Below are 25,000 nucleotides of genomic sequence, written 5' to 3' on the forward strand. Positions count from 1 at the left end.
CAATCTATCTGCTTCTGATAATAGATACATTTACCCTGGCCTGCCTGGACCTGCTGGCTGCACACACACACACACACACACACACACACACACACACACTCTGTATCTCTCATACATACACATATGCACACACTCACACTGTCTCTCATACATACATACTGTACATACACACACATGCACAAACTCACTCATTCTCTCTCACATGCATGCGCACACATACACAAGCACAGACATACACACTGACACACTCTTTTTTATATGAGCTTGTGTGGGTCTAATCCAGTCCAGTGGCCAGTTTGGCCCTTATGAATATTTCATGGGGGAGCTGTGAACCCTGTGGAAATGACTATGGGATCAGCACACATCCTGGTGTCCCTTCTGTAGAGAGGCATGTCAAACAGACAGTACACTTACACACGCCGACCGACACACACACACACACACACACACACACACACACGTTACATTACCCCGATCAGTGAAGAGGTGTCTTGTGCACACTGGCTCATCGTTGGCCAGTGCTGGTCAGTGATTGTGTTTAACAAGGGCATGTACCCTTTCCATCGCTACTAATGTACTCCAGCTGCATGGTGTCATTTAACTGTGTCATTGGCTAAAGTGTATGCACTGTGTGTAGTCCATCCATATGTGTGTGTGTGTGTGTGTGTGTGTGTGTGTGTGTGTGTGTGTGTGTGTGTGTGAGTGTGTGTGTCTTGGCTGTACTGTGTTGCTGTGCTGTGCTGTGCTTCATTGGCCCGTGACCCTGGTGGGGCGGGGCTTGCTCGTCATCTGACTGTGATGCTGTAACACTATTGGCTTACAGTGGTGCTGCTCTTCTTCTTTAACACTGCTTGCCCCTCCTGACGGACGGCTTCTTTCTCCAATGGGAATGCCCTCTTAGCCGTCAGGCAATGTTTGGGTGACCCACGAGGAAATGGAGACCCTTGCTGCGCCTTCCAAAACGGTCAGTCACTCCCTCTCTTTCTTCCTTCCCTCTACACACACTTCTCCACTGTTCCCTCCCTCTCTTCCAAGTCTTCCCCCACTTGCACACTCCTCTTGTGTCTGCGTCAGTGTGTGTGCACACAACACATAGGAATGCATGCTGTCTGTGTGTTTAGAGCTAGTGGAGTGTGTCTGTCCCAGTGGCCTAAAGCCCCATTCACATATAGAACAGAATATGTGAATATAGTGCTGTATATTATGAAGTGCTACTTTGGAAGTAACTGCCGATCTCCAAAAGAACACTTTGCATGTATTGCTTCTGAAGTAAAATATTGTTTTGAGATCAGCGGTAAGTCCCGAAGTTACCAGGGTAAACCAGTAACCTCAGAAATCAGAAGTCTCAGAAAGTCATTCGGCAAAGTTAACACAGGCAACAGACCACAAGTGAATCGCCAGCAATGTGAATACAGCTTAACTGTCACCACCAGATATAGCAATAGTTATAACCAAAGATTCTAGAGCGGAGCAAGATAGATCAGTTACGTCATAGGCATGAAGTACGCTCTGAGCCATTTTGGTAAGCTCAGCACAACATTTCATATACAGTTCTAATTCTATGAGCCCACCTGAACAGCTGTTTTTAACATTGCCAGCTGTTTTTTTTTTATTTCTTTTTTTTACTCGGTAATGAACTGCAAGAACAGTGTGAAAGGCCCGATTTATCTTTTTCTAAGTTTACACTGAATAAGGAGAGGTAAATAGGCCTATTATTTAGACAGAGATACCCTAATGTAACTATAGCACTGGTAAAGATCACATCAATTCCCATTGAGAGACTGTATACTGATAAACTAGCTAGCAGGCAAACTAACTTAGCTAACGGTATATTATCACCATTTTCTTTTTTCTACCTGTAGGCTCAGTTCTAGAATCTTTGGTTATAACAATGTTGTAACAAAAAGGCTATTTCTATTGTGTACAAATACAGTGGTGGTCTGCAGAGAAGCAAAAACGCTATCCAGCAAGTGGCTCTAGTTGACATTAGTGGCTGTAGGTAGTAATAGCACTCAGAATGGACCTAAAGTGACTGGACAGCTCTGCCTCAGTTACATGCTGATTTGGGTTTGTGTGATTAGTAAACAGCCCCAGTCTTACTAGTACACCATATTTTTGTAGTTGCATTGTATCTAAAGAAATTGTGGTCTATGTGAGTAAGAAGGGAGAAGAGTGAGTTAGTGAAACAGGTGGCTTACACTCAATTCAAAAGACAAAGATAAGAAGACCTGATAGGAGACTTATCAGACCATGGCTGCCATTTACAAACAGAAAGAAAAGAAAATCACATCACATTTTTCTAAAAAAAGAAAACACTTGTGGCCTTGTGCTCGTCTCTCCATCTCTTAATCTCTTGGCAGTGTCGTGGCAGGTAGATAAAGCCGTACAGGAAAGGAAAGAGATGTTATCCTTCCGTCTCCTGAGTGGAAGGCATTGCCCTTTTCTTTTTTCTTCTTTTCTCTCCACTCAGAGCCTTTCTTGTACCTGACACACAAAAAAAAACTCTAAATTCACATTCTGCTCCAAATGTTTCAAAAGAGGAGGGTGGTAGAAATTGGCATGATTGGCACTGTTATGAAGTCGTGCTATTTTTGACGACAACGGCATTGTCCCATAGATCAGGGTGGTAGAGGTCGGTAAGATTGGAGCTGTTATAAAGCCGTGCTCTTTTTGGCAACGACGTCATTGTATGGAGAAATGGGGGCAAAAACTGGCCTTAGTGTAGTAGAAGCCCCCCACCCCCCTGTGCCCAGCCTTCACCCCCACCCCCACCACTGCCCCTCAGTCTACCCCAAACACTATGTAATTGGTCAGCAGAGGGCAAGGGTGGCACGGATAACCTCATCACGCCCACCGGTGCTCCCACACACCCTGTGTCTCATGACCCCTGAGCACGGAGACGAACGAACCCAGCTGGGCTTCAGCTGGCCCCAATTTCATATAAAAAATAATTAAATAAAACAAATAAATAAAGCGCTGTCAGCACAGCACTTTAACTGTAGATTCATGCTCTCATAAACAATATAGCCCAGGCATCTGGAATTAGCTTCAGGTGGAGAAGAGAATGCTTTTGAAGGGCTGTGGAAGCCATTTAATGGCTATGTTCATGTCCACACCAACCACAGAGACCTCTGCTATATTAAAGATATGGAGAAGACTACCGGTACTTTAGGGCATGCATAGTCTCTGTTGTCTATGTCTCTGGGGACTCTGTTGGAGTCATTGTCAGTGATACCTTTTAAAAAATGTATGTCCACTATGTGTCAGCATGTTGTAGTGAGTATCACTGTTGGTTTCAGTCTGAGTATTTGTACTCAGTGTCTGCCTGCTTTGAGTGTTTGATATGGTATTTATTTGAAAGCAGTGTGCAAATATCTCTAGTGTAGAAAAGTGTTGTATTGTACTGTATATTTGTATAAAGGGCCTTTGTGTGTGTATATATATATATATGTGTGTGTGTGTGTGTGTGTGTGTGTGTGTGTGTGTGTGTGTGTGCGTGTGTGTGTGTGCATTTTGTAATTGTTGTAGTTTCTCTGTGATTAAGTATATTGGATGAGGCCCCAGCCGTGGCACTGGCGTACTGGGGCACCTGCACCGTACGCCGGCGACCCGGGTTCGATTCCTGCCACCGTGGTCCCTTCTGGATCCCACCCCGACTCTCTCTCCCACTTACTTCCTGTCACTCTCCACTATCCTGTCGCATTAAAGGCATAAAAGCCCAAAAAAATATACTTAAAAAAAAAAAAAAGTATATTGGATGAGAAGTGTTCTAGTTCAGTCACAGTCTTTTCTCACATGAATAATGGAAAACTCCTCTCTCCTCTCGGTTGCACTCACAGAAGTCGGACTCAGAGGAAGGGAGCTGGTCACAGGTAAGCGGTGTGGCAACATCTGTTTTTGTTGTGTGTCTATGTCTGTCTCTCTGTGTGTATGCATGTGTGGGTGTGGGGGGCATGGGGGAGTTGTGTTGTGTGCGTGGGTGTTTGTGTTGTGAGTGTGTGTGTGTGTGTGTGGTATGGCATGGTGTGTTGTGTCCTCCTATGGGACAGGCAAAATGGTCAGACCAAGACAGGGCAGACAGATGTAGACTAGAGGCAGACACACAGCTACACACACACACACACACACACAATCACACAGCTAAACACAGCTACACACAATCACACAGCTACAGCTGCTGCTCTCTATGCACGAGTGACCAGTGGCTCGTCCCCTAGCACATCTCACTGCCTGGGCAGTGCACCACGTCAGATCTGTCTGACATCTCCTCCTTTTAGAGTGGAGATGATACTTTGACACTGTTAAACTGACTGTCAAAAAACAGGCTAAAAACATTGACCTTTTAGCAATTAGGCTGCAGATGTGGATTTAGGGGTGCAGAGCGCTAATGAACTGTGCAAATAAAGTAGTTATAGTGATGTTATAGGATTACTACTCAAATATTTCATAACATTCACTATAAAACACTATAGGAATCTTACAGTAAAATATGTATATCATAGCAATACTACAAACACTAACAACTAAATGCAACCTTTTTGTAATGTGAGATGCAGGCTACTACAGAAGTACTATAAGACTGTATTATAGGAATATGTATTATAGATGAGAAGAATATTATATAGGAAGTACGGAACATCAATAGCCTGGGTTAACCCAGACAAATCTGTAGGCCCTTTCACACTGGCAAAATTGCCGCGATTTTATGTACCAGAATCGCGGAACGAGTGTCCCTTTCACATAGACGAGGCGGAACGGCGGGACAAAGGGTCTCGCCAAATTTACTACCAAGCCCCCTAGACATTTTGCCGAGTTTTTTCGTTCCGCCACCAGTGTGAATGGGTCAAGGCGGAAAGGGGGAACGTGGGCGTGGGAAGGGGACGTGGGCGGGGGTGTCTAGTGACGCTATGCAACCCACCACCGGGAGATTTAAAAAACACACACAGCTGATCAGAACGAAGAACAACAACAACAAGGAGAAAGAAAACATGGCACACTGGGGAGACCAAGAAATCTGGACGCTCCTTGCCCTTAGGGGAGAAGATGAGGTGAGGCGCCACATGAACGGGACAGTAAAGGATGGTCTATTGGAAAGACTGGCCGGAAAACTCCGCGACCTCGGCTATGCACGGGACAAGATGCAGGTCACCAGCAAATTAAAAAGCCTGCAAAAAATTCAACAGCGTCAATGACCATAACGGCAGAAGTGGCAGGGGGAGACTGGATTGGCCATATTTCCACCTCTGTTGTGCGATTTGGGGGAGCAGCCACTCGGCCAACCCTGTCGCTCTTCAGAGCAGTATGGAGGCGACACCTGCATCCCCAGCACCCAGTGTCTGTTCTGGCGCCGACACCAGCACCAGCGATTCCAACACCGAAAGCCAACAATCAGCCACCGATAACCAACCAGGTAAATTCGTATTTTCGCAATTGCAGGCCATAACATTCCCCTGTGTGTTTCACCGATTTGTTTGCCTATGAAACAACCCGACTAAGTATCCAAAGGGACATGCAGTCGCAGTCTTCCCTTATGCGGGACATGATTGCAAGAATACCAGCTCCTGTACCAGAGCACAGCACCCCACGCCACTACCGTGCACCTGCTGCAGCGTCCTACCACTCTCCTCCGCCACCATTCCCCAGCTTCCACATGGATGAGTCACACAACGGGCCGTCTGCGTCTTATCAGCAGCTGGACTGATCATATTGTTGTTTTTAATTTTGCGATTTTTTTAAAACATTTTTAAGCACTGCATATTTTGCAGTTATAGGGCTCTATTTTTGGTATGGATGGTCTTTTTTGTATGTTTGTAAATAGTTATAATACACTGTTGCACTGATGTTTCATTTTGCACTTGTACATAGTTAATGTTTGTAAATAGTTAGGCTATAATATGCCTACATTGCACTGTTGGATGTTTCATTTTGCACTTGTAAATAGTTCAAGCACATTTCTTTCTATTAAAACATTTATAGTTTAATCTTCCTGTACTTCACTCATTTACATTCGCCAGACTTCACAAATACAGCCTAAGTCCGCGGTTATTCAAATGTGGACGTCTAATCGGTGAAATCACACTTCTTATTGTAATGCTTAATGCATTGTATACCGATTGCTTTGGTAACTGCACCTGTTTAGAATATTGTGGACTTTAATGCTAGGAATGCCTGCTGTATTGTTCGAGGACAGGCGATAATGCTCTTGAACAAGAGTAGGTATTGTAATGCTTACTGTAATGCAACTGCTCCCTGCTTCTCTTCAATTTCTCATCCAAATTACTTTTTATTGTCCGAAGACGTTGCTCGCAAGATGAATCCGATTCTATCGAAGCATAGCACTGCACGATGATGCAAAGCAACTTCAATTGCATCTGCAAGGTAGGCCTACTAAAGATATGGGCAGCAGCTAGCCAAAGTGTTGTCGGTTCTCCCGCCATGGCTTTGAAAATTACACACCTGCTGCATCTGAAGGGTGCATAAGGCCCACGCATATCAGTCTACACGCCCCCTATTGCACGTCACGTTTACATTTGCTAGCTGGTCCACTGGTCCCACCCATAGGTCCTGTCTCCTGGCTCCCCAAATCGCCGGGACTTGTGAACAGATCAGCAGGCCGGCAAATTTTCACCTCATTTTCAGACACACGTTGCGGCAAAAAGACGTCTCCTCTTCCCGCAAATTTTGCGTAATCTCTGTGTGAAAGGGCCTTGTGAGTGCATTTGAGAATCGATCTGGTGTTAGCCAGAGTAGAACATCAAAGAAATATTACACAATACTAGATATCTATGTAGTCTTTTTTTGTTGTTGTTGTTAAGCCTGTGCTGCTGTTTCTCCTGACAGACGTTAGCGTACGGAGACATGAACCACGAGTGGATCGGGAACGAGTGGCTGCCCAGCCTGGGGCTGCCCCAGTACCGCAGCTACTTCATGGAGTGTCTGGTGGACGCGCGCATGCTGGACCACCTCACCAAGAAGGACCTGCGGGTGCACCTGAAGATGGTCGACAGCTTTCACAGGTAGGGAGGTGCTGCTGCTGCTGCTGGTGTTCTGTTTACTGCAGCACATGGGGGGAAAATAGGCCAATACTGCCACCTGCAGGCCACACTCAGACTCAGCAGGCTTGACTGGATAAAGCAGGGAAATCATATTTTCCAGGCCTGAAAAAGTCATGGAAATCAGTTCATTCAGTAAAAGTGTTTCAAAAGTCATGAAATTATCTGTGTCACTTGTGGTAGGTTTTGTGTTATTGGACTCTTGAATAATGTTTCATAAAGCAAATTCCTGTAGCATGAAACAGTTAGAAACTAGAAACAGGAAACTAGACTTTTAGAGAAGGATTCAGAAAGGTTGTTATTTGATTTTCATTCATTAATTAGGCCCAATCTGTGGAGTAAAGTACACAATGTTGTGTACTTGTAGGTTGTGAAAAGGAATGTTTCATTAAAAGTCATGGAACATTTTGGAAATGAATTCAGCAAGCATGTGTGGGAGCCATGGTAAAAGATGTGACTAGATAGGATACAGAATCGGCTTAATTACTGTTGAGAGCTGGTGCTCAGTGGACAGTGGAGTATGGCGGACATCATGACTGTTTGCGTGTCCTTGCAGGACGAGTCTTCAGTACGGGATCATGGGTCTGAAGAAGCTGAACTACGACCGGAAGGAGCTGGAGAGGCGCAGGGAGCACAGCCAGCATGAGATGAGAGGTAAACAGAGATACGGGCAGATCATCCCCCGGAGACAAGAAATACTATTTTCTGATTGGCTGATAGGGGGCTATAACGCCTATGAAGTAGATCTGGTTAAAATGTTTAAACACAGTTCCATAACAAGGCTCTTTTGAATGGTATCTGGTTAAAATGTTTAAACACAGTTCCATAACAAGGCTCTTTTGAATGGTATCTGGTTAAAATGTTTAAACACAGTTCCATAACAAGGCTCTTACAACCGTCTCTGGTATCTGGTTAAAATGTTTAAACACAGTTCCATAACAAGGCTCTTTTGAATGGTATCTATAACAACCATAGTAAACAAGGAGGCAAAGAACTCCATGACTGACTGTAATCCGAGACTTCAGGACTGGACTCAGGAGGCCAGGAGGGGCCGGCAGAGGTCCATCAGGGCAGAGAGTGGAACTACACTTTCCCAAGGGCTGCAATAATGCAACAATCAATTGATTAATCGATTAGTTGTCAAAAATGTATTACTATTTTGGGAATCAACTAATCGGATCCAGTGATTTTTAAGGGGAAAAAAACAAAAATTATCTGAATCCAGCTTGTTCAAATTCAGGTGAATATCTTTGTAGATAAAACATAATTTTGGTGCATGAGTGCATCATTTTGGGCTTTGGGAAAGACTCATTTATTTATTTATTTTTCATTTCAGATTTTATAGACCAAATAACTGATTGATTAATCAAGAAAACAATCAGTAGTCACAGCCCTGCTCTATATGATATATTTGTCCAGTTGGCTAAATCAATGCCTTTAATAATGTGTATTCCTGTTGTAAACAACACTGTACAATCTCACTCAAAATGCTTCATTTTCTGATAACTGTGTGTATGTGTGTCTCTCTCTCTCTCTCTCTCTCTCTCTCTCTTCCTCTTTCTCTCTCTGCGTGTGTGTGTGTGCAGACGTGCTGGTGTGGAGCAACGAGAGGGTGATCCGTTGGGTCCAGAGCATCGGGCTGAGGGACTACGCCAACATCCTCTTAGAGAGCGGTGTCCACGGAGGCCTCGTCGCCCTCGACGACAACTTTGACTACAGCAGTCTGGCACTGCTCCTCCAGATCCCCAACCAAAATACTCAGGTGGGAAGAATACACCAACTACTACACACAAAATACACCAACCATACACTACACTACACACAGAATACACCATCCATACACTAACCTACACACAGAATACACCAACCATACACTACACACAGAATATACCATCTATACACTACCCTTTACACACAATACACTACCCATACACTATCTTATACCCACAATACACTACCCATACACTATCCAACACAGAATACACTTGATTACAGTACCGTAATCACCTCCTCATTAGTAATACACATGTTCAGCATTATACAGTTGTATGTGACAAAAAAGATGATTGGTTGGTTCCACAGGCACGTCAGATTCTGGAGAGAGAGTACAACAACCTGCTTGCACTGGGAACAGAGAGACGGCTGGACGAGGTGAGAACCTGTGACCTGTCAATCATCACCCTCCTGGCTGAGTGCAGTCGGGGTCACTAGGACCTCATTTACAGTACATCTGTTTTTAGGATGTGTCTTGGGGGATCAGATGGTCAGTGGTCAGCTCTACATAACCCATCACCCAGGTGTAACCCATCACCAAAGACGCATTGTGATCCAATCACTCAAAACCACGTAGTTAACCACATGCTGTATCTTTTGTAGTGTAGACGCTGCATCCCTTCTGATGCGTGCAACATGTTCTGATGCGGACAATGGGAGTTGAATGTGAAATTGACAATAGCGGAATCTAAACACAATTGGTCTGCAACATCTCTGGCTGTACACCTTGAATACCTGTGTCTCAGCTGACCGCTTGTGATCAGATCACCCAGGACACGTTCTAAAAACAAAATCTATCTTCCCTGTATCTAGTGTATCTTGTCTGTCTCACCAGGCAAAGGTATTGTCTTTAAAATAGACCTTTCACAAATCCTTTGGGCCCTAATTTTAATGAAGCGCAAAGTGCAAAGCCACTCAATAGGCAAAGTGTTTTGTGCTTGAACTAAAGTAATTTTGTGGCATGTAGGAGCATTGAGTTGATCCACCGATGTCTGTGCTTTGGATCTCGCCCATAGTATTTTGTCTCATTATTAAATTAGATTTAGATCGATTTTAGACTTTGCACTTTGTCTGTCATTTAAATTAAATGTCTCTCAAATGTTTTAAGTGTTCCAAATAGCTTGAGACTGACCGCCTACAATAGATATATACACAGTAATGAAACGGTGTGCAACATGTCTGTGGTCGTTGATGTGAGTTTTAGTGTGACATTCCTCTCTCTCTCAGGATGCATTATGCATTCCTCAACACCATTTCCTTTTCTTCTCCCGCTTACATCTCCTTCTGTTTGTCTTCTGTCATCAACTTTTTTTCCATCTTCATCAGTTGCTTTTTCTCTGTACATCGTTTCTCTCCATTGTGCATCTTTTTCCTCGCCTACATTGTCACCATCTCTTTGCATCTCCTGTGCCAACATCTCAGATGCCGCCTGTGTCTCCCTCCCTCGTTCTCCCTCCCTCGTTCTCCCTCCCTCCCTCTCTCTCTGTCACTCTCACTCTACTTTTTAGTTCTCATTCGTCTCATGTCTGTCTCGTCCCTTCTCCCCAACTCTCCAGACAGTTCTTGCTCACCTTGACGCCTCTGTCTCTCTGTCTGTCAAATCCAGCCCTTTTCTCACCTTACTTTTGTCTCTCTCCTTCACTGCCTCTCTAGCACTCCTCAAAAATGGGCCGTGTGGCTATGTTTAGATACAGGTCATGTATGTATGGGGCTCATCAACAAAACCATTAACGACTCTTGGAAAAGTGGAGATATGGACCTATATGATTTTTTTTTTTTTAGATTTAGGGATTTTTTTTAAAGTTTGAAAAACTGTATTTCAAACTCTCTCCCTCGGACGTCCGGTGATGTCATGCTGAAGGCAGCAGCCTAAAAGTTGAGCTCCGTCTTTAATATCCTAACAAACTAGTGAAAACTTGGCAAAACAACGCGTACATTTACAATGGCAACATCCTCCAGAAGCAAGGGTCCAAGTAAACAAAACTCGCCCTCCTTCCCCCTTACTTTCTCTTTACCTGTTTCTCTTTCTGTCTCCCTCTTTTGGACGGTGATGACCAGGACTACCGCGGAGCGTCGTGGCGGAGGCAGTTCCCTCCGCGAGACATCCACGGCATCAGCATGATGCCTGGCTCGGCCGAGACGCTGCCCGCCGGCTTCCGCCTCACCACCACCTCTGGACACTCTCGCAGGATGCCCCCCGAAGGTGAGCGCTGGTACTGCACTGGGTTTCCACTGCCACTGCCTGCTCTGAGTGGATCAGGGTGGAAGCTGCAGACACACACACACACACAAACTCACACTCTCGTTCTCGCCGACACATCAACACGCTCCCACACTCTCACATACGGACAAACTCTTTCAGAAAGAATCATGTAAATGCAAATTTAGGCTAGTCATATTCCCATTATGTTAAGATTACATCAGAATGATTCAGTCAACCAAAGTGAATCACAATATTGGAGAACTCACCACACACACACACACACCTGCGCTGGAGCATTCTGACCGTGTTTCTGTTGTTCTCTCTGGCTTGGGGCTGCGGCCGGGCAGTTCTGTATGAGGTGCTGGACGACAGTCCAGACGACATGTATCTGGACTGGTTTCAAGGTCAGGTATACCCAGGACCCTTTGGCCCACATGTGGCGTTCACTCCCCCCAGACCCCCTCTCCCTTTGCCCCCCCCCCCACCCTCCCAAATCTTTGCAGATCCCCTCTCCCTCTGTCGTCTCTCTTCCTTCTCTCTCTCTCTCTCTCTCTCTCTCTCTCTCCAGTCTTTCTGTGAGGGTTTAAATCCCTCCCGTCAGCTTTCCCTTTCATCCATCTTGGAGATCTGGAAGAACTTGTTATGTGTATGAGCAATATGGCCACGTGTTTGCTGAGCCATTTGACTGGTTTGTGGAAAAGTTCGGCCATATTGCTTTCTGATCTTCAAGAAGGGAAAGGGAAGTGGGCGGAGGCCAGTTTAGAAGATCAAAAAGCTTCAGACTCCTTGTGAGAGATGATGACGTTCGTTCAAAGGACACACACTTAGCAGTAGCAGCAGCACCCAAGGCACTTTTGATGTACATCTTCAATAGTGCACCAAGCTGGGTGGCGATAACTACACATAGACATAAAGTGTTGATTATGGAATTTTATTCAGCTGAGGTGCTAGCTAAGGCAATCACGGCTATTAGCTAGCTATTTCTAGATAAACTCACATAAATATCTTTACACCGTCTCTGTTCTACCTGCCCCCTTTTGCCGTTAAAAGAGAACTCTGGCTATAACCTTGCTTTCTTTAGAACCCTTTAGAACATCTGTCCCAGGGGCCAGTGTGGGTTCTAGTACTGCCTTGAGCTTGCATCCGAGAACCAGCATCTCCAGGTTCCTCCCCTGCGGCTCAAGGTTCCAATACGGCCCACCCTCGGTTCCGACTCCGAGTTCAGGTTCTGGCCAGTGTTCTCCTTTAACTGTACTACTGCCCACCCCCCCTCCGTGTTCTTGGACTGTTCTTGTCCCCGTGCCTCTATCTATTACTCTCTTTACCACTGTCTCTCTCTATCACACTCTCTTTGTCACTCTCTATACATCTCTCTCTTTCTCTATCACTCTCTATACATCTCTCTCTTTATACATCTCTCTCTTTCTCTCTATCACTCTCTATACATCTCTCTCTTTATACATCTCTCTCTTTCTCTCTATCACTCTCTATACATCTCTCTCTCTCTCTGTTGGTGCTGTTCTGGAGATTAACACCTGACCGCTGGAGGTCCCACTCACTCCACACTGGGCCCTGGCTAAGGGGCTGCAGAGTGAGCGTGTCTTGGCTTTGCTAGCTGGGTGGCATTTTTGACTAACCATTTGTGGTGTGTATGTATGTATGTATGTATGTATGTATGTATGTATGTATGTATGTATGTATGTATGTATGTATGTATGTATGTATGTACTGTACGTATGTATGTACTGTATGTGTGTGTATTGTGTGTGTTGTGAGAGTAAGCATGTGAATGGTTAATATGAAAAAATACTGTATGTTTGTATGTGTGTGTATCTGTGTGTGTGCATACATGTGTATGTGCTATGGCGGTAAGTAAAAGAGAGAATGTGTGTACGGATGTGTGTGTGTGTGTGTGTGTGTGTGTGTGTGTGTGTTAAAACAGCATATGAATGGTGAAGCATACATATAGAAATGATAAAAATGCCAATTTGTATGTGCACATATTGTACCTCAGAGTCCAGTCCACATTGGGGATGTCTGTATACACACTGACTGACTGACTCTGTGTCTGTCGCCCCCTACAGTCGGCCCTTCAGCAGTGCAGCGGCTGGATAGCTCCACTGTGAGGACCTACTCCTGCTGAAACTCTGGACCACAGAGGGACTCCAAGTTGTGAGTGAAAATATATTTTCTCTCTCTCTCTCTCTCTCACACACACACTCTCTTTCTACCCCCCCCTCTCTCTGCACGGTTAGTGAGAACGATAGGTGTGTTTATCTCTTTCATATGACCATATTCCATCAAAATGAATTAGGAGATGATACCAAAAGTATTTGCTCATTAAAGAATACCTCATACGAGTAGTAAATTGTTATATACTTTTCCATAGCTTTACATTTTCCTGCAAGATCACACTAAGATGTTGTATCTTACAAAACCTTACATTGTTATAAACATATAGAAGTAGAACAATCATCACATTTACACAGATGAACAGGTGAAATATTAATATTTCATCTATTCATCTATCAGATGAATATATTAAATATTAGCTATAGCAAAAAAGAAAGTCAAATGAAAGCAGTTAATCAGCAGCTCTCTCTCCTTCTCTGATGAAAGTGAGTTTCTCAAGTCACGTCAGTCTCCATTAAAAGTACTGATGAAGCTGTAGCACTGACTCAGACAGTCATGCCAGGCCTGCACCCATCTGGTCTGCTCAGGAGCCGTTTTCAGCCGAGACACCCGAGGGACGCTGCTCTGATGAGATCCCTTTCATCTCCCGCCAGCATCGTTGGGTTACATATGTTTCGGCCAGATTAGCATGCCAATGTGTAGCCGCTAAGAGCTCAGCTTCATATGGTTCTTTGACCGAGTTGCATATGCTTCAGTGAATTAGCCTGCTGCACTTGTATGGGGTTCCATACATATGCTAATGTGAATCAGATAGCAGCAGCTTACATAATAGGCTAGTGCATAAACTCATGGCATATGTACTCGTGATCTCAGGTTAAAGACTGACCTCAATCTTAATGTAATGTTACACAATCAAACAAGCATAGATTACCAAACGTGAAATCAGTTATGTCATGTGTACAGACATGTAGAGAAATGAGCAGGAAATTCTGAGTTGGTCAGCTAGAAGCTTCTAGAAGTGAATCCAGTCCACATAGAATGACTCATTTGCTGTACGCACACTTACTATACGTACTATAAATGTGTTCTAAATTCTTTTGTTTGATGGTTTGTTTTCATTTGGTTGGTAGGTTCGAACCTTCAACGTGAAGTCTCACCTCGATGCCAATGGCCAGGCCAACCGCCAAGAGAGACAAAATTAAATTCTGATTTATGTGACGCACTGCCAAGAAGCACCCTCTTTCTTCACAGAGAGGACCGCATTTGGGGGATGGGAGGGCTCTGAAGAGGAGGAGGGGGGCAGCTAGTCCCCTTACCCACCTCCAACCCCATCCTGCACTTACAAGCCAAGTCCACCCTCCAGGGCACCCGACGCTGGTGCTGATCAATTGACCTGCAGGCCATCCTGGTCGCCGTTTCTACCTTTTACATGTACCATATCTTGTTGAGCATATGTACTGTGTATTTCTTCTACAGGAGATGTGTAGGGTATCTGTAAATTAATATAAATATGCTGTTTTTTAATATAAATATACATATAAATATATATATATACACACACACGTCTATATGAAAAAGAAAGAAAAAATGATAAAACATACTCAGAGTTTGTGCAAATAACGTTCCTAATGTTATGGCTTCGAAGAACAGAGAGAAGAAAAAAAAATATGCTGCTCTTTCAATGTTTCTCCTGTCCCAGATCAAGATCATTTTGTAAAATGTGCTTTGTTTTTTATTTGAGTTCTCTCCCCTTCCCTAACCCAACCCATCTAGTCCTTAAGAGTAAATTAGAACCTGGAGACAGACTCTTCACTAGAACCGGTCACTCTACTCTCTGTCCAATCTCTATGAACACTTGTACAGTTCCTCCTATTGTGTCTGAGGCAAACCCAAATTTGTTGAAAACCAGGATCCAGGTCCTGCAGGGCCCTAGAACCGGATATTTGAAGAAAAGACCACAGCGGAGGAACCAGGGCTGATATACAAGCCCTTCGGTACCCTAAGACCACAAGCAACCAGAACAAGAAACACACAAAACCCGGACTCACCATATTTTAGAGAGAATATCTACACGTCTACAGCAAGTCACCTTCAACTGTAAACAAACTCCTAGACCACCAGGCCCTCGCTGTACTGGAGTTCAACCTGCCAAAACTCAACTGGAGCCGACAGAAAGGACCTATCTTTTTTATTTAAAAAAAAATAAAATAAAAAATGGACAGACTGCTTAGCTCATAGTCAACGTAGAATGTGTAATAATCAAGAAGAAAAAAAGATGTTTGAAAAAAAAAAATACGTCAAAGTCCAGATCCAGATTTTAAAGACATAAAAAAAACCTGTTGCTTGCTGTGACTAACTTAAGTGTAAATGTTGACTCTTTGGTTTCTGTAGGAGTCGCCAGGGGTCCCCCGTCTTTTACAATCCCCCTTCCCGTCTTTCTGGTTTTTGAGTTCCACCCTTGAGTGCAGCTTGGCCCTGGCCTTACATAGCCTTGTTCTGCACGAACAGAGAAAAGAAAAACAAACAAAAAAGAAATACAAAACGTTTTATTTTGTGTCCATTTTTTTTATTTATTACTGATTGTATTTTGGTCAAAACTATGTGGTGATCAAACTGAATTTTCTTTGTCAATAAAAAGTAATGTCGATTAAATGGATGTCTGTTTTAAAAAAAAATACTGTTCCCCTAACAACATTGCAGAAACAAACCTCTTTGTGCAAAGCAGCTGTCAATACAAAACTAATGGTAGTATTTGATAAACATTAATATTAAAAAATAATCGCTGTTTTCATAATTCTGCCATGACAAACATATTTCAGCAAAAAGGGCTTAAAGTTCCAAGGCAATGTGCCTGAAATCAGGCTGTTTAAGATTTGAAAATAGATACTTCCAGCACAGAAATTGTCCTTGTTTTAAGCCCTGTGTACAAGGTCCCTACAAGGCTTCACTACATTTGCATTCCTTTACTTCTGCTGGCTTAAATTCGAAACAATGATACAAATGTAAACATTCTCAACATCGGCCTTCTTGATATATTATGGCAGGAGCGTGTGTATGTGCGTGGGAATGAGATTGCTGTATTAATCATACAGTTGTACTGTAGTATTGAATACGACACCATGAAATTAGGGCTATCAATCGATTAAAAAACTTAATCTAATTAATTACATACTCTGTGATTAATTAATCTAAATTACTCGCACAAATCCATTTCTGCTATGAACACATCTTAAAAAGAAGTTTGGGAGATGAGTGAATCAATGAACAGTCAAGCCAACATTATAGAGTTTAACGTGTCTCTCTTTTATTACAATTTTCTCTTTGGGTCAGACATCAGCATAGTGCCTGGTGTCAGATTTTTAGCATGATAAATGCAAATGACTGAAGTTACAACTCAATGTCAATGACATGTGCAAACGTGTAGATTTTTATTCACATAATTACTAGGTTGTTGCCTTTTATATCCAGTAGGTGGCAGTCCAGGATAAGAAATAGCAGTTCAAGAAAATAAACTGGGACGCATTTCCCAAAACCATAGTTGCTAACTAAGTAAGCAACTTTGTTGGTTGCAATGCAATTTCCCATTGCCAACCAACTAAGTTGCTAACAGGTTAGCAACTACAGTTTTGGGAAAAGCACCCCAGAATAGTAGGAACAAAGAAATTAAAGCAGCATAGCCTACAAGTGCAAACGGCTAGCATTATTATCATGTGTGCTAACTCGTAGGCCTAACTCCGGATTGTTTTGCATTGAGGTACTACTTTAGACTTGACAAACTCCTATGGTAGGCAAATAGTAGATTGATGCTTCTGTCAATAGTATTGGTCTGGGTGTTCTTTTTAAAACATTGGCCTAGGCTAAATGGTTCATTCAAAACAGTGCTTTCTCGTCTGCCTCCTTCAGTCACGATAGCCAGACTGCACAGGGTCAAATGTCACTATGAAATGCGATTAATCAGCGTTACATTTTTTACCGCGTTATTTTAACGGCATTATTTTGACAGCCCTACATGAAATGTTTGTGCAATCTGTAGGAAGTGTCTGTGTGCATTAAGAAAAGAATGATGTGGTGTCTTGGACGGCTTGCTCGTTTATGGGCCTTTGTGAGTGTGTGTGTCACTGTCCGTGTCTGAGCTGACTCTCTTGCACGACCATCTCAATGTTCTTGTACACACCAGGGTCCTCTATGGTCGGAGTGATCTGTGCAAAGGATAAGACACAGACATCACATCATAACCATCTTTTATCACGGTGCATCAACACATCCCTTTCAACTGAGACTACTCATGATGTGGAGCCTGAGGTTAGTTTCAGTATGTGTGTGTGTGAGTGTGTATGTGTGTGTTTTAACAGTACAGTGGGAGAGGATACCTTATATGGCTTTCCATTGACAAGGTTGGCCAGAGAGGAGCGGGGAATCTTTCCTGAGCGGGTCTTGGGCAAACCCTTCACAAACAGAATTTTCCTGAAGGCAGCCACTGGCCCAATCGTCTCACGGACCAGACTCACAATCTCCTTAGCAACCTCTTCCTGGCTCTTCTGACACTCTAGAAAGCACACACACACAAACACAAAAATAAATACACACACACACACATACACAAATGCATCCACATCTATACAAAAGCCTTCACACAAGGAGGGATAGAAAATACACATGCACTTATGTGTAGATGTGGATGTATTTGTATATGTGTATCTTTGTGTGTGTGTGTGTGTGTGTGTGTGAGTGTCTGAAGAGGATAAACATTTATGTTGTATCTTGGCCAAACATAAACAGGGTCAGTGTTTGCATGACAGATCTGCTGCTGCACATGTAGTGTAAACACTGGCTGTGTGGTGAGATGAGTGGTTCTAAGAGGTCGGTTCTAAGATATCTTACCATTACGCAGCACACACAGAGCTAATGGAACATGGCCCTTCAGGGAGTCCTCAAGCCCCACCACCGCGCAGTCCCCTATCCCAGCATGCAACAGCACTGACTAGAACACAAAGACACACACACACAGACATTAAATTGTCTTCTGTCAAGGAAGATCAGTGCTGTGCTGAATCAAAAATGATGTTAATGTTAGCAGCACAAAGACAAACAGAACTGAAGATGAATTGACATTATGTCCATGTCAGCCACGTATACTTAACCATAAAACTAGAAAAATAATAACAAATAACATTACCATGGCAACTTAAAATCTCCAATTTGTACCATCAGTCACATGCTGGATTCACCCAAAATGAAATGAAAAGAGAGAAAGAGGACTTCATCATCATCACAGCAGTTGCTGGGACCATTGACTGACCTCTTCCAGCGCCCCAGCAGACAACCTGTGTCCTGCGACATTGATGACATCATCAGACCGCGACATGATGTACAGAAAGCCCTCCTCGTCCACAAAGCCTGCATCCATGGTGTCATAATAACCCTTCACACAGTAGAGGGGAAAAAAGGAAGACAGAAGCAGAGCAGAGACACCGTGTTCAGACCAAAGGCTGTAGCAGTGTGGGTCATTTACCACTAGATGGCAGTGTAAAACCTTACACAATACTTTCCACACCAAAGTAAAGCCGGTTCTTTTATTTTCTCACTGAAGCATTCCACTAATCACTGAATGATGACCAACAATTATGAAATAAGGCCCTAGTGAGAATAGACCCCAGCAGTGGCTAGATCCTTTACCAGCACCACAATCACCAGTGCCATATTGCTTTTATACAACAGCTACTTACAACAAATCAAGTTTAAAGACACCAAATATTTTTTTTTCATTCATTCTTCTTCCTTCTTCCTGCACCCCAAAGAATAGATGCAATCTAGTCATGGTGTCTACTGTTGCCAAGGAACGAAAAATTTCACTCTGCAGCCAAGTTGATTGAGAGAGGCTACATGTGCACAATGATTTGCATACTCCTTTGTCCTCACATTACATGTTCATCTTAACATTCTACTCCATTGCTCATTCAATTACTGTCAAATGTGAAATTGCTGCTCTCTCACTTTGAACGAATGGACCGTTTACAGCTAGTCATCACTCTGCACTTTTGCATTGAATTGTCCGATGCAAAGTGGGTATGTCCTGAGACAGCGCAATATCACCACTCATGATGACTCATGGAATGCCTCTCGCCCAATCAGAAATGAATAAATAGTTTGACCTAACAGCTGTATAAACATTAAAGTGACGTGACTTCCAAATCATCTACTTAACAGGGCTGACACTTTTTTTCAGATGTTGACAGGAAAGCCACTGCTGTAGTCAAACATGCTAGTAACACATGACATTATGATACACAGACTCACTGAAAATGTATGATTTTCAGCACAAGCAGCTTAAGCGATATTGACATGTGTCAGTCTTAGGGCCCCCTATAATCGGAATTTCACAAAATTTGGTGTGCACTCCAAGAATGTTGTAAAATGATTGTCTGTTTCAAGTTTTGTGTCGACCATTACATCACAAGATATTGGCAGTAAAGTCAATGCGGGCCACGCATTAAAATTTGATTGACATGAGGCTGATTGAGAGACGTACCGGAAACTTGGTAAAGTAAAGCTTCCGGAACAAATCGACATTCTGCCATAGAGTCAGTGCTGCCCCCGGAGGCAATGGGAGTCTAACATGAAGGGAAGAGAGGGAGATGGAAAGAGGGAGAGACAAGAGGGTAAGTGTTTGTAACTTTGTTCATTTCCCTTGGACAGTTAAAAGTGTGTTTGACATCAGGCTCCCTCTTTGCCATTCGCCTAGTCAGTGCCTGAAGCCTGCAGATAAGTTTGTCAATTGCCATTACTTAGAGGAACTGAGGCCATGTGATTTCCTCTCTACAGATAATGATGCTTTCTGTGCAGTCAATTAGTGATGAATTCAGAGACTCTCACAGTAGTCTTTGGGAGCAAAGGTTCAGTTGTATAACGCCGGGAAACAATGGGTGGTGTGGGATATTGATTCATAAAAGCCCCATCAAATCTGTTGACAGGGAGAGAACTGACCAGGCCTCTTAGCAGGCAGACAGCGATGAATGAAGCAACACTGCCAGCACAGTGATGAATAAAACAACAGCGTTGCCCCTCAGTAAACATAATGAGTTTCTGTGTTTGAACTGCCTGGGGAAAAGTGAAATCCAGCATCACTTATAATGATAAAAATTTTTATCGTAAACCAAACGTAAAACAAACCAGCATCAATTATGCAGCGCGGCCCTCTTGACATACCCTCAAGCCTCAACAGCACAAGCTTAAAAATGAATCGAGCAAAATTAAAAGACGAAAAAAAGGCAGAGAGAAAGAAGAAAAAGAAAAAAAGAAAAGTGGAAGGAGGAGAGATAGAGGCTCTCGTGAGAGTTGGAGGCCATTAGAGCTCCATTACGCGTTCACCTCAGACAGCAGAGGTTAAGTTCCTCCGTCGAGCTCTAGGGAAACTCCACGCGGGCCTATTTGTTCCCAGATAAAAGGCTTCTTAGCAGCTCTCTCCTCTGGCCCACACAACGCAAATCCGGCCCCAGTGGATGAAGGTTTCAGTGACAAGAGATAGGAACCAGAAGGGAGAGAGAGAGAGAGAGAAAGAGGGAGAGAAAGACAATGAAAGAGAGAAAAAACCGAGGAGACGGAGAGAGACTTTGCTGGTTCAAACGCTATCAGATCAAAGAAATATAATGGACTGTGGGGCCAGTTTCAAGCCCTGTTTAACTGTCACCCAATTAAGCTTCCTCTATTGTTCTGAAACATATTGCCTGATAGGAGGACAAAAAGCATTATGGGGACCCACAGTGATCCTGCCATAGCTAGGAGGGAGAGTATATGGAGACTGGTGTTCACTGGGAAGAAGCTTAGAACTAGCAGTCAGCTGTAGAGAATAGGTAGCAAACAGGGCTGAAGACAGAGAGAGAATCTGGCTGTTTCTTTCAGATTTGAATTCTGCTAGTTCAGTCATTTGTGACTGTATGTTATGATGGGGATGTGGGAGAGACAGATAGACAGACAGAAATATATCCGAAGAAGAGACTTACTTTACTACTATATTACCCAGAGTCCTGGGTTCCACTTCCTGCATGTCATCATCGATCACTGTGACTAAAAGAGAGATAGTGACAGGCAGAGAGGGAGGAGCAAGAGAGAAAGGGGGAGAGAGAGAGATGGAGGAAAAGATAAACATGAAAATGAGACAAGTAGAGAAAAAGGGGGAGTCAACAGAAAGGAGAGAAATGTGTTTACATCTTTCACATTCATTTATCATTTTATGCAAACAAAAAAAAATTATATACATATATACATATTCAACCTCTGCAAGAAGGATTGCATTTGTGTGTGTGTGTGTGTGTGTGTGTGTGTGTGTGTGTGTGTGTGTGTGTGTGTGTGTGTGTGCGCTCACTCACCATTGTATCCAGGCACTGACTTGCCTGCTTGACCAGCAGGCGGTGAGACTGAGCCTCCCAGACCGATGCAGGAGGCAGTGATAGCTGATCCACTCTCTAACACACACACAAAATTATGTTAAATTCCTTACACACACACAAGGATATACAAACACACACACACACACACACTAATGTTAAACACTGTACACACAGACACACACACACACACACAAACAGGTACCACACACAGGCTCAGTACTGGGGATGATCTCCAATGCAATGATACAGCAGTGCAATTCAGAGCAAAATCCATTATTCATGTCTGTACACAATCCCCGGTTCAATCTAAATCAGTGACGAGCCAATGAAATCTGATTGGGTTAGCCTGCATTAGAGGCTTGTCCTGATTACAAAACCTAACCCACATTTCAGAGCTCTCGCTAACACACACACACACACACACACACACACACACACACACAAATACACCAAGACACACACATATACACAGATGTATACACATAGATGCAAGCGCACACACACAAACACACACACACACAGACGCTGAGGGTATCTGCTGCTAACCCATATTACAAGGAGAGAGAGTGGTGACTGCTCCTCTGGGTTCTCTGACTCATACGTCCCTACCCACCACTGCTCTATTTTACTCATCAGGGCTGACAGCCCACATAGACAGACACAACACACAGACACACAGACACACACACACACACACACACACACACACACACACACACACACACACACACACACACACACACACACACACACACACACAGTTTTGTATGCACACATGAAGACATACAGACACACCATGAAGCACATAGTCATGTCAAAATAGTCATCAAGATCTGATATACACCAGAGGGTAGAGATAGGAAGTGTTTTGTTTGTCAACATGGAGGTCCTAGCCTGCCAGAGTGCTTTTAAACCTCTCCGGCCAATCTCACTCCCAAATACACAGCACAATACACGGACAAGTTCCCTTCAGTTAGAGAATTTCCAGAAGCTTTTGCTAGCAACACTGAGGCCCTTTGATCTGCGTACACAGAGCCCAGAACAGACAGCGCCATTCTTTGATTACGATTGACTGAGCCGTGTTGTAAGCTGCTGTTTGCTCTGCAAACTTACACCTGCAACTGCATTTCATTAGTGTTACTGCTCCAAACAGAAATCTCTGCTTCACTTCGTGCTGCTGTGCCAAACAACGGCCTTTGGCTGTTGTAAAATTACTATAACCTAGTATAGGCCTGCAGTTCCATTCTCAAATGGATATATTCATGTCGGGACATGTTGTGTTTCATTAATGGATGTCCTTCCCATCCTTGTCGCTCAATCTTGCTCTCCTTCTCCCACGAGCTCCATCCCACGAGCTCCATCGGCTCCCTGCCGATCACGATGCAGGTATTTGCTGGTGGAATAGACCACTGTTTGTGCAGACAATTGTTGAGATATTTTCCATGTTCCATGTCTATGTCCTTGGTGTAATTCTTTTGTATACAGGGCAGGTCTTTGCAAATGCTTCTGTAAATTAAATGCATTATATATTCTATTCTATTAGGGAGAGGAAATGAGCCATGAATGAGCGTTGAATTCTGAGTGGGTCTCAGTGTTTTTCCCTTATGATATCCACTCCTGGATAACAGGGGTAATTTCTTTGTTGGTTTTTCTTCCGATTGCTCTCTTGCCTCCAAGATTATTTAATTACTCCCGTTTCAAATAGCTGTGTGCTGTTTATTTTAGCCTTATCTCACTCCTGAAGACCAATTTGCCTTTATGTCTTTTGCTGTTGTAAAGTGTGTGAGTGTGTGTGTGTGAGAGAGAGAGAGTGAGAGGTGAGAGTGAGAGTGGTGTGTGTGTGTGTGTGTGTATGTCTATTTGCTCCATTCAATGACAGAGCAAGATCAAGCCTATTCACTGCTGTGAATATGCAACCACATATGCCTACAGTGGACCTTTGGGAATACAGGGGAGAAAACCTTTCAATCAGAGGGTATCCACCACTGTGCAAATGCATTTTAACCAGCACACATATACAAAACTACACACAAACATACACATACAGAAACATATTCAGGCATACTGCTCACACACACACACACACACACACACACACACACACACACACACACACACACACACACACTAGAGAAAAGAAGCCTGAGGCAACAGCAGTGAAACTGGCCACCTGGGGCATGTCAGACAGACGAAGTTAGCATGTGTAAGCTCAATGCAATCACAATGGCACACACACACACTCTCTCTCTCTCTCTCACACACACACACACACATACACAGTGGTCAGAAAATAGGTGATAAGTGAGTTGTGTAGTGATGTTGACTCATATGGTCATGGTCACATCACCCACTATTGTATATTTGTCTCTGTGTGTGTTTACAGCATCTGTGTGTGTGTGTGTGTGTGTGTGTATCTGTGAATCCAGTGTCTCTAAGTTGAGAGGGTTCATGTCCTTTTGCCTGGTGTAAAGCAGTGACTCCCAGCACACACACACACACACACACACACACACACACATACAGTATACACACACACACAAGCTGAGCAGTGAACTGTGCAAACTCGAAGGCTGAATCAGGCGTGACGAGGCAGCCAGCGTAATTGCCAGCGGGGCATCAAAGTGTACAATTAGACTGCGACACTCTGTGGGCGGCTCAAAGAGAACAATGACCAGCACAGGACAACACTTAACAAAGCAGCCAGAAAGCAATCTGTTTCTGAAGATGACAACGGGGCCTGTAGAGTTAGAGTGATGTATTATTTCATTGAAAATCTTTCATAAATATGTAAACCAACCAAAGGCTTGCAGTGAAAAATTTGTCAGCATCAGGGTCTACCGTAACTATCTCTTGACGGGCCGACAGTAAATCCCCTGTCCCGTTTACAAAGAGCCAAAAAAAATGTTTTCCTTGCCATCAACTGACTGTTTAAGAAGCAGACACGTCCTCCATCGCATCAACAAGCTCATCTCCCGAGACAAGGCGTTGACTTTCCCTCACAGGGACGTCTGTCTGTGATGGATCTGGACCTGGTGATTGATTCGGAGGCGTGTGTGTGTGTGTGTGTTTGTGTGTGTGTCCAGGCCTAGGGACTGACCAGAGGAATTAGCAGGGAGATGAATGGGGCTTTTGCTCCAGTAGGTCTGGAGTCAGGCCAACTCTATCTAGATGGAGGTGTTGACTGGTCTAGGCCAGCATGGGCTGTGATGGTTTCTGTTAGCTGGAATCACGATCATGATTGCGAAGTGTGTGTGTGTGTGTGTGTGTGTGTGTGTGTGTGTGTGTGTGTGTGTGTGTGTGTGTGTATGTGTGTGTTTGGGGCAGTGTTTGATCATCCATCAGAGTGGCATGAGTGTGTCCTGATTAACTTTTTTTGGCTTTAACACACACGCGCACCCACACACAAACAATCCCATTCTGCCTCCCAAAGCCAGGTGCCGTGAAGAGAAATA

General features: G+C 43.7%; 2 protein-coding genes across 3 annotated transcripts in view; one reads left to right on the plus strand and one right to left on the minus strand.

Annotated features, from left to right (window-relative positions):
• Positions 1-15,666, plus strand: part of ppfia2 (PTPRF interacting protein alpha 2) — a 112,279-nt gene extending 96,613 nt beyond the window's left edge. The window contains exons 23-30 of the mRNA XM_076296728.1: positions 3,840-3,872; positions 6,841-7,016; positions 7,609-7,706; positions 8,639-8,814; positions 9,135-9,203; positions 10,884-11,028; positions 13,113-13,200; positions 14,292-15,666. Of these exons, the coding sequence (XP_076152843.1) occupies positions 3,840-3,872; positions 6,841-7,016; positions 7,609-7,706; positions 8,639-8,814; positions 9,135-9,203; positions 10,884-11,028; positions 13,113-13,171 (756 nt within the window). The 3' untranslated portion in view covers positions 13,172-13,200; positions 14,292-15,666. The remainder of the gene's footprint in view (positions 1-3,839; positions 3,873-6,840; positions 7,017-7,608; positions 7,707-8,638; positions 8,815-9,134; positions 9,204-10,883; positions 11,029-13,112; positions 13,201-14,291) is intronic.
• Positions 15,667-15,787: 121 nt separating this feature from the next.
• LOC143136178 (acyl-CoA synthetase short-chain family member 3, mitochondrial-like) overlaps positions 15,788-25,000 on the minus strand; it is a 31,479-nt gene continuing 22,266 nt past the window's right edge. The window contains exons 3-9 of one of the 2 annotated variants that reach the window (XM_076296729.1): positions 21,528-21,623; positions 21,162-21,225; positions 19,691-19,772; positions 18,461-18,583; positions 18,043-18,142; positions 17,532-17,707; positions 15,788-17,360 (exon numbers count right to left, since the gene is read on the minus strand). In XM_076296729.1, coding sequence (XP_076152844.1) covers positions 17,277-17,360; positions 17,532-17,707; positions 18,043-18,142; positions 18,461-18,583; positions 19,691-19,772; positions 21,162-21,225; positions 21,528-21,623 — 725 coding nt within the window. In that variant the 3' untranslated portion in view covers positions 15,788-17,276. The remainder of the gene's footprint in view (positions 17,361-17,531; positions 17,708-18,042; positions 18,143-18,460; positions 18,584-19,690; positions 19,773-21,161; positions 21,226-21,527; positions 21,624-25,000) is intronic. The other variant, XM_076296730.1, reaches the window with a different exon arrangement.

The sequence above is a fragment of the Alosa pseudoharengus genome, unplaced genomic scaffold (genome assembly GCF_046254945.1).
Source record: "Alosa pseudoharengus isolate Yale_2024_CS ecotype anadromous, Long Island Sound unplaced genomic scaffold, YU_APseudo_1.1 YU_APseudo_1.1_scf_20, whole genome shotgun sequence".
Classification (NCBI taxonomy): domain Eukaryota; kingdom Metazoa; phylum Chordata; class Actinopteri; order Clupeiformes; family Clupeidae; genus Alosa; species Alosa pseudoharengus.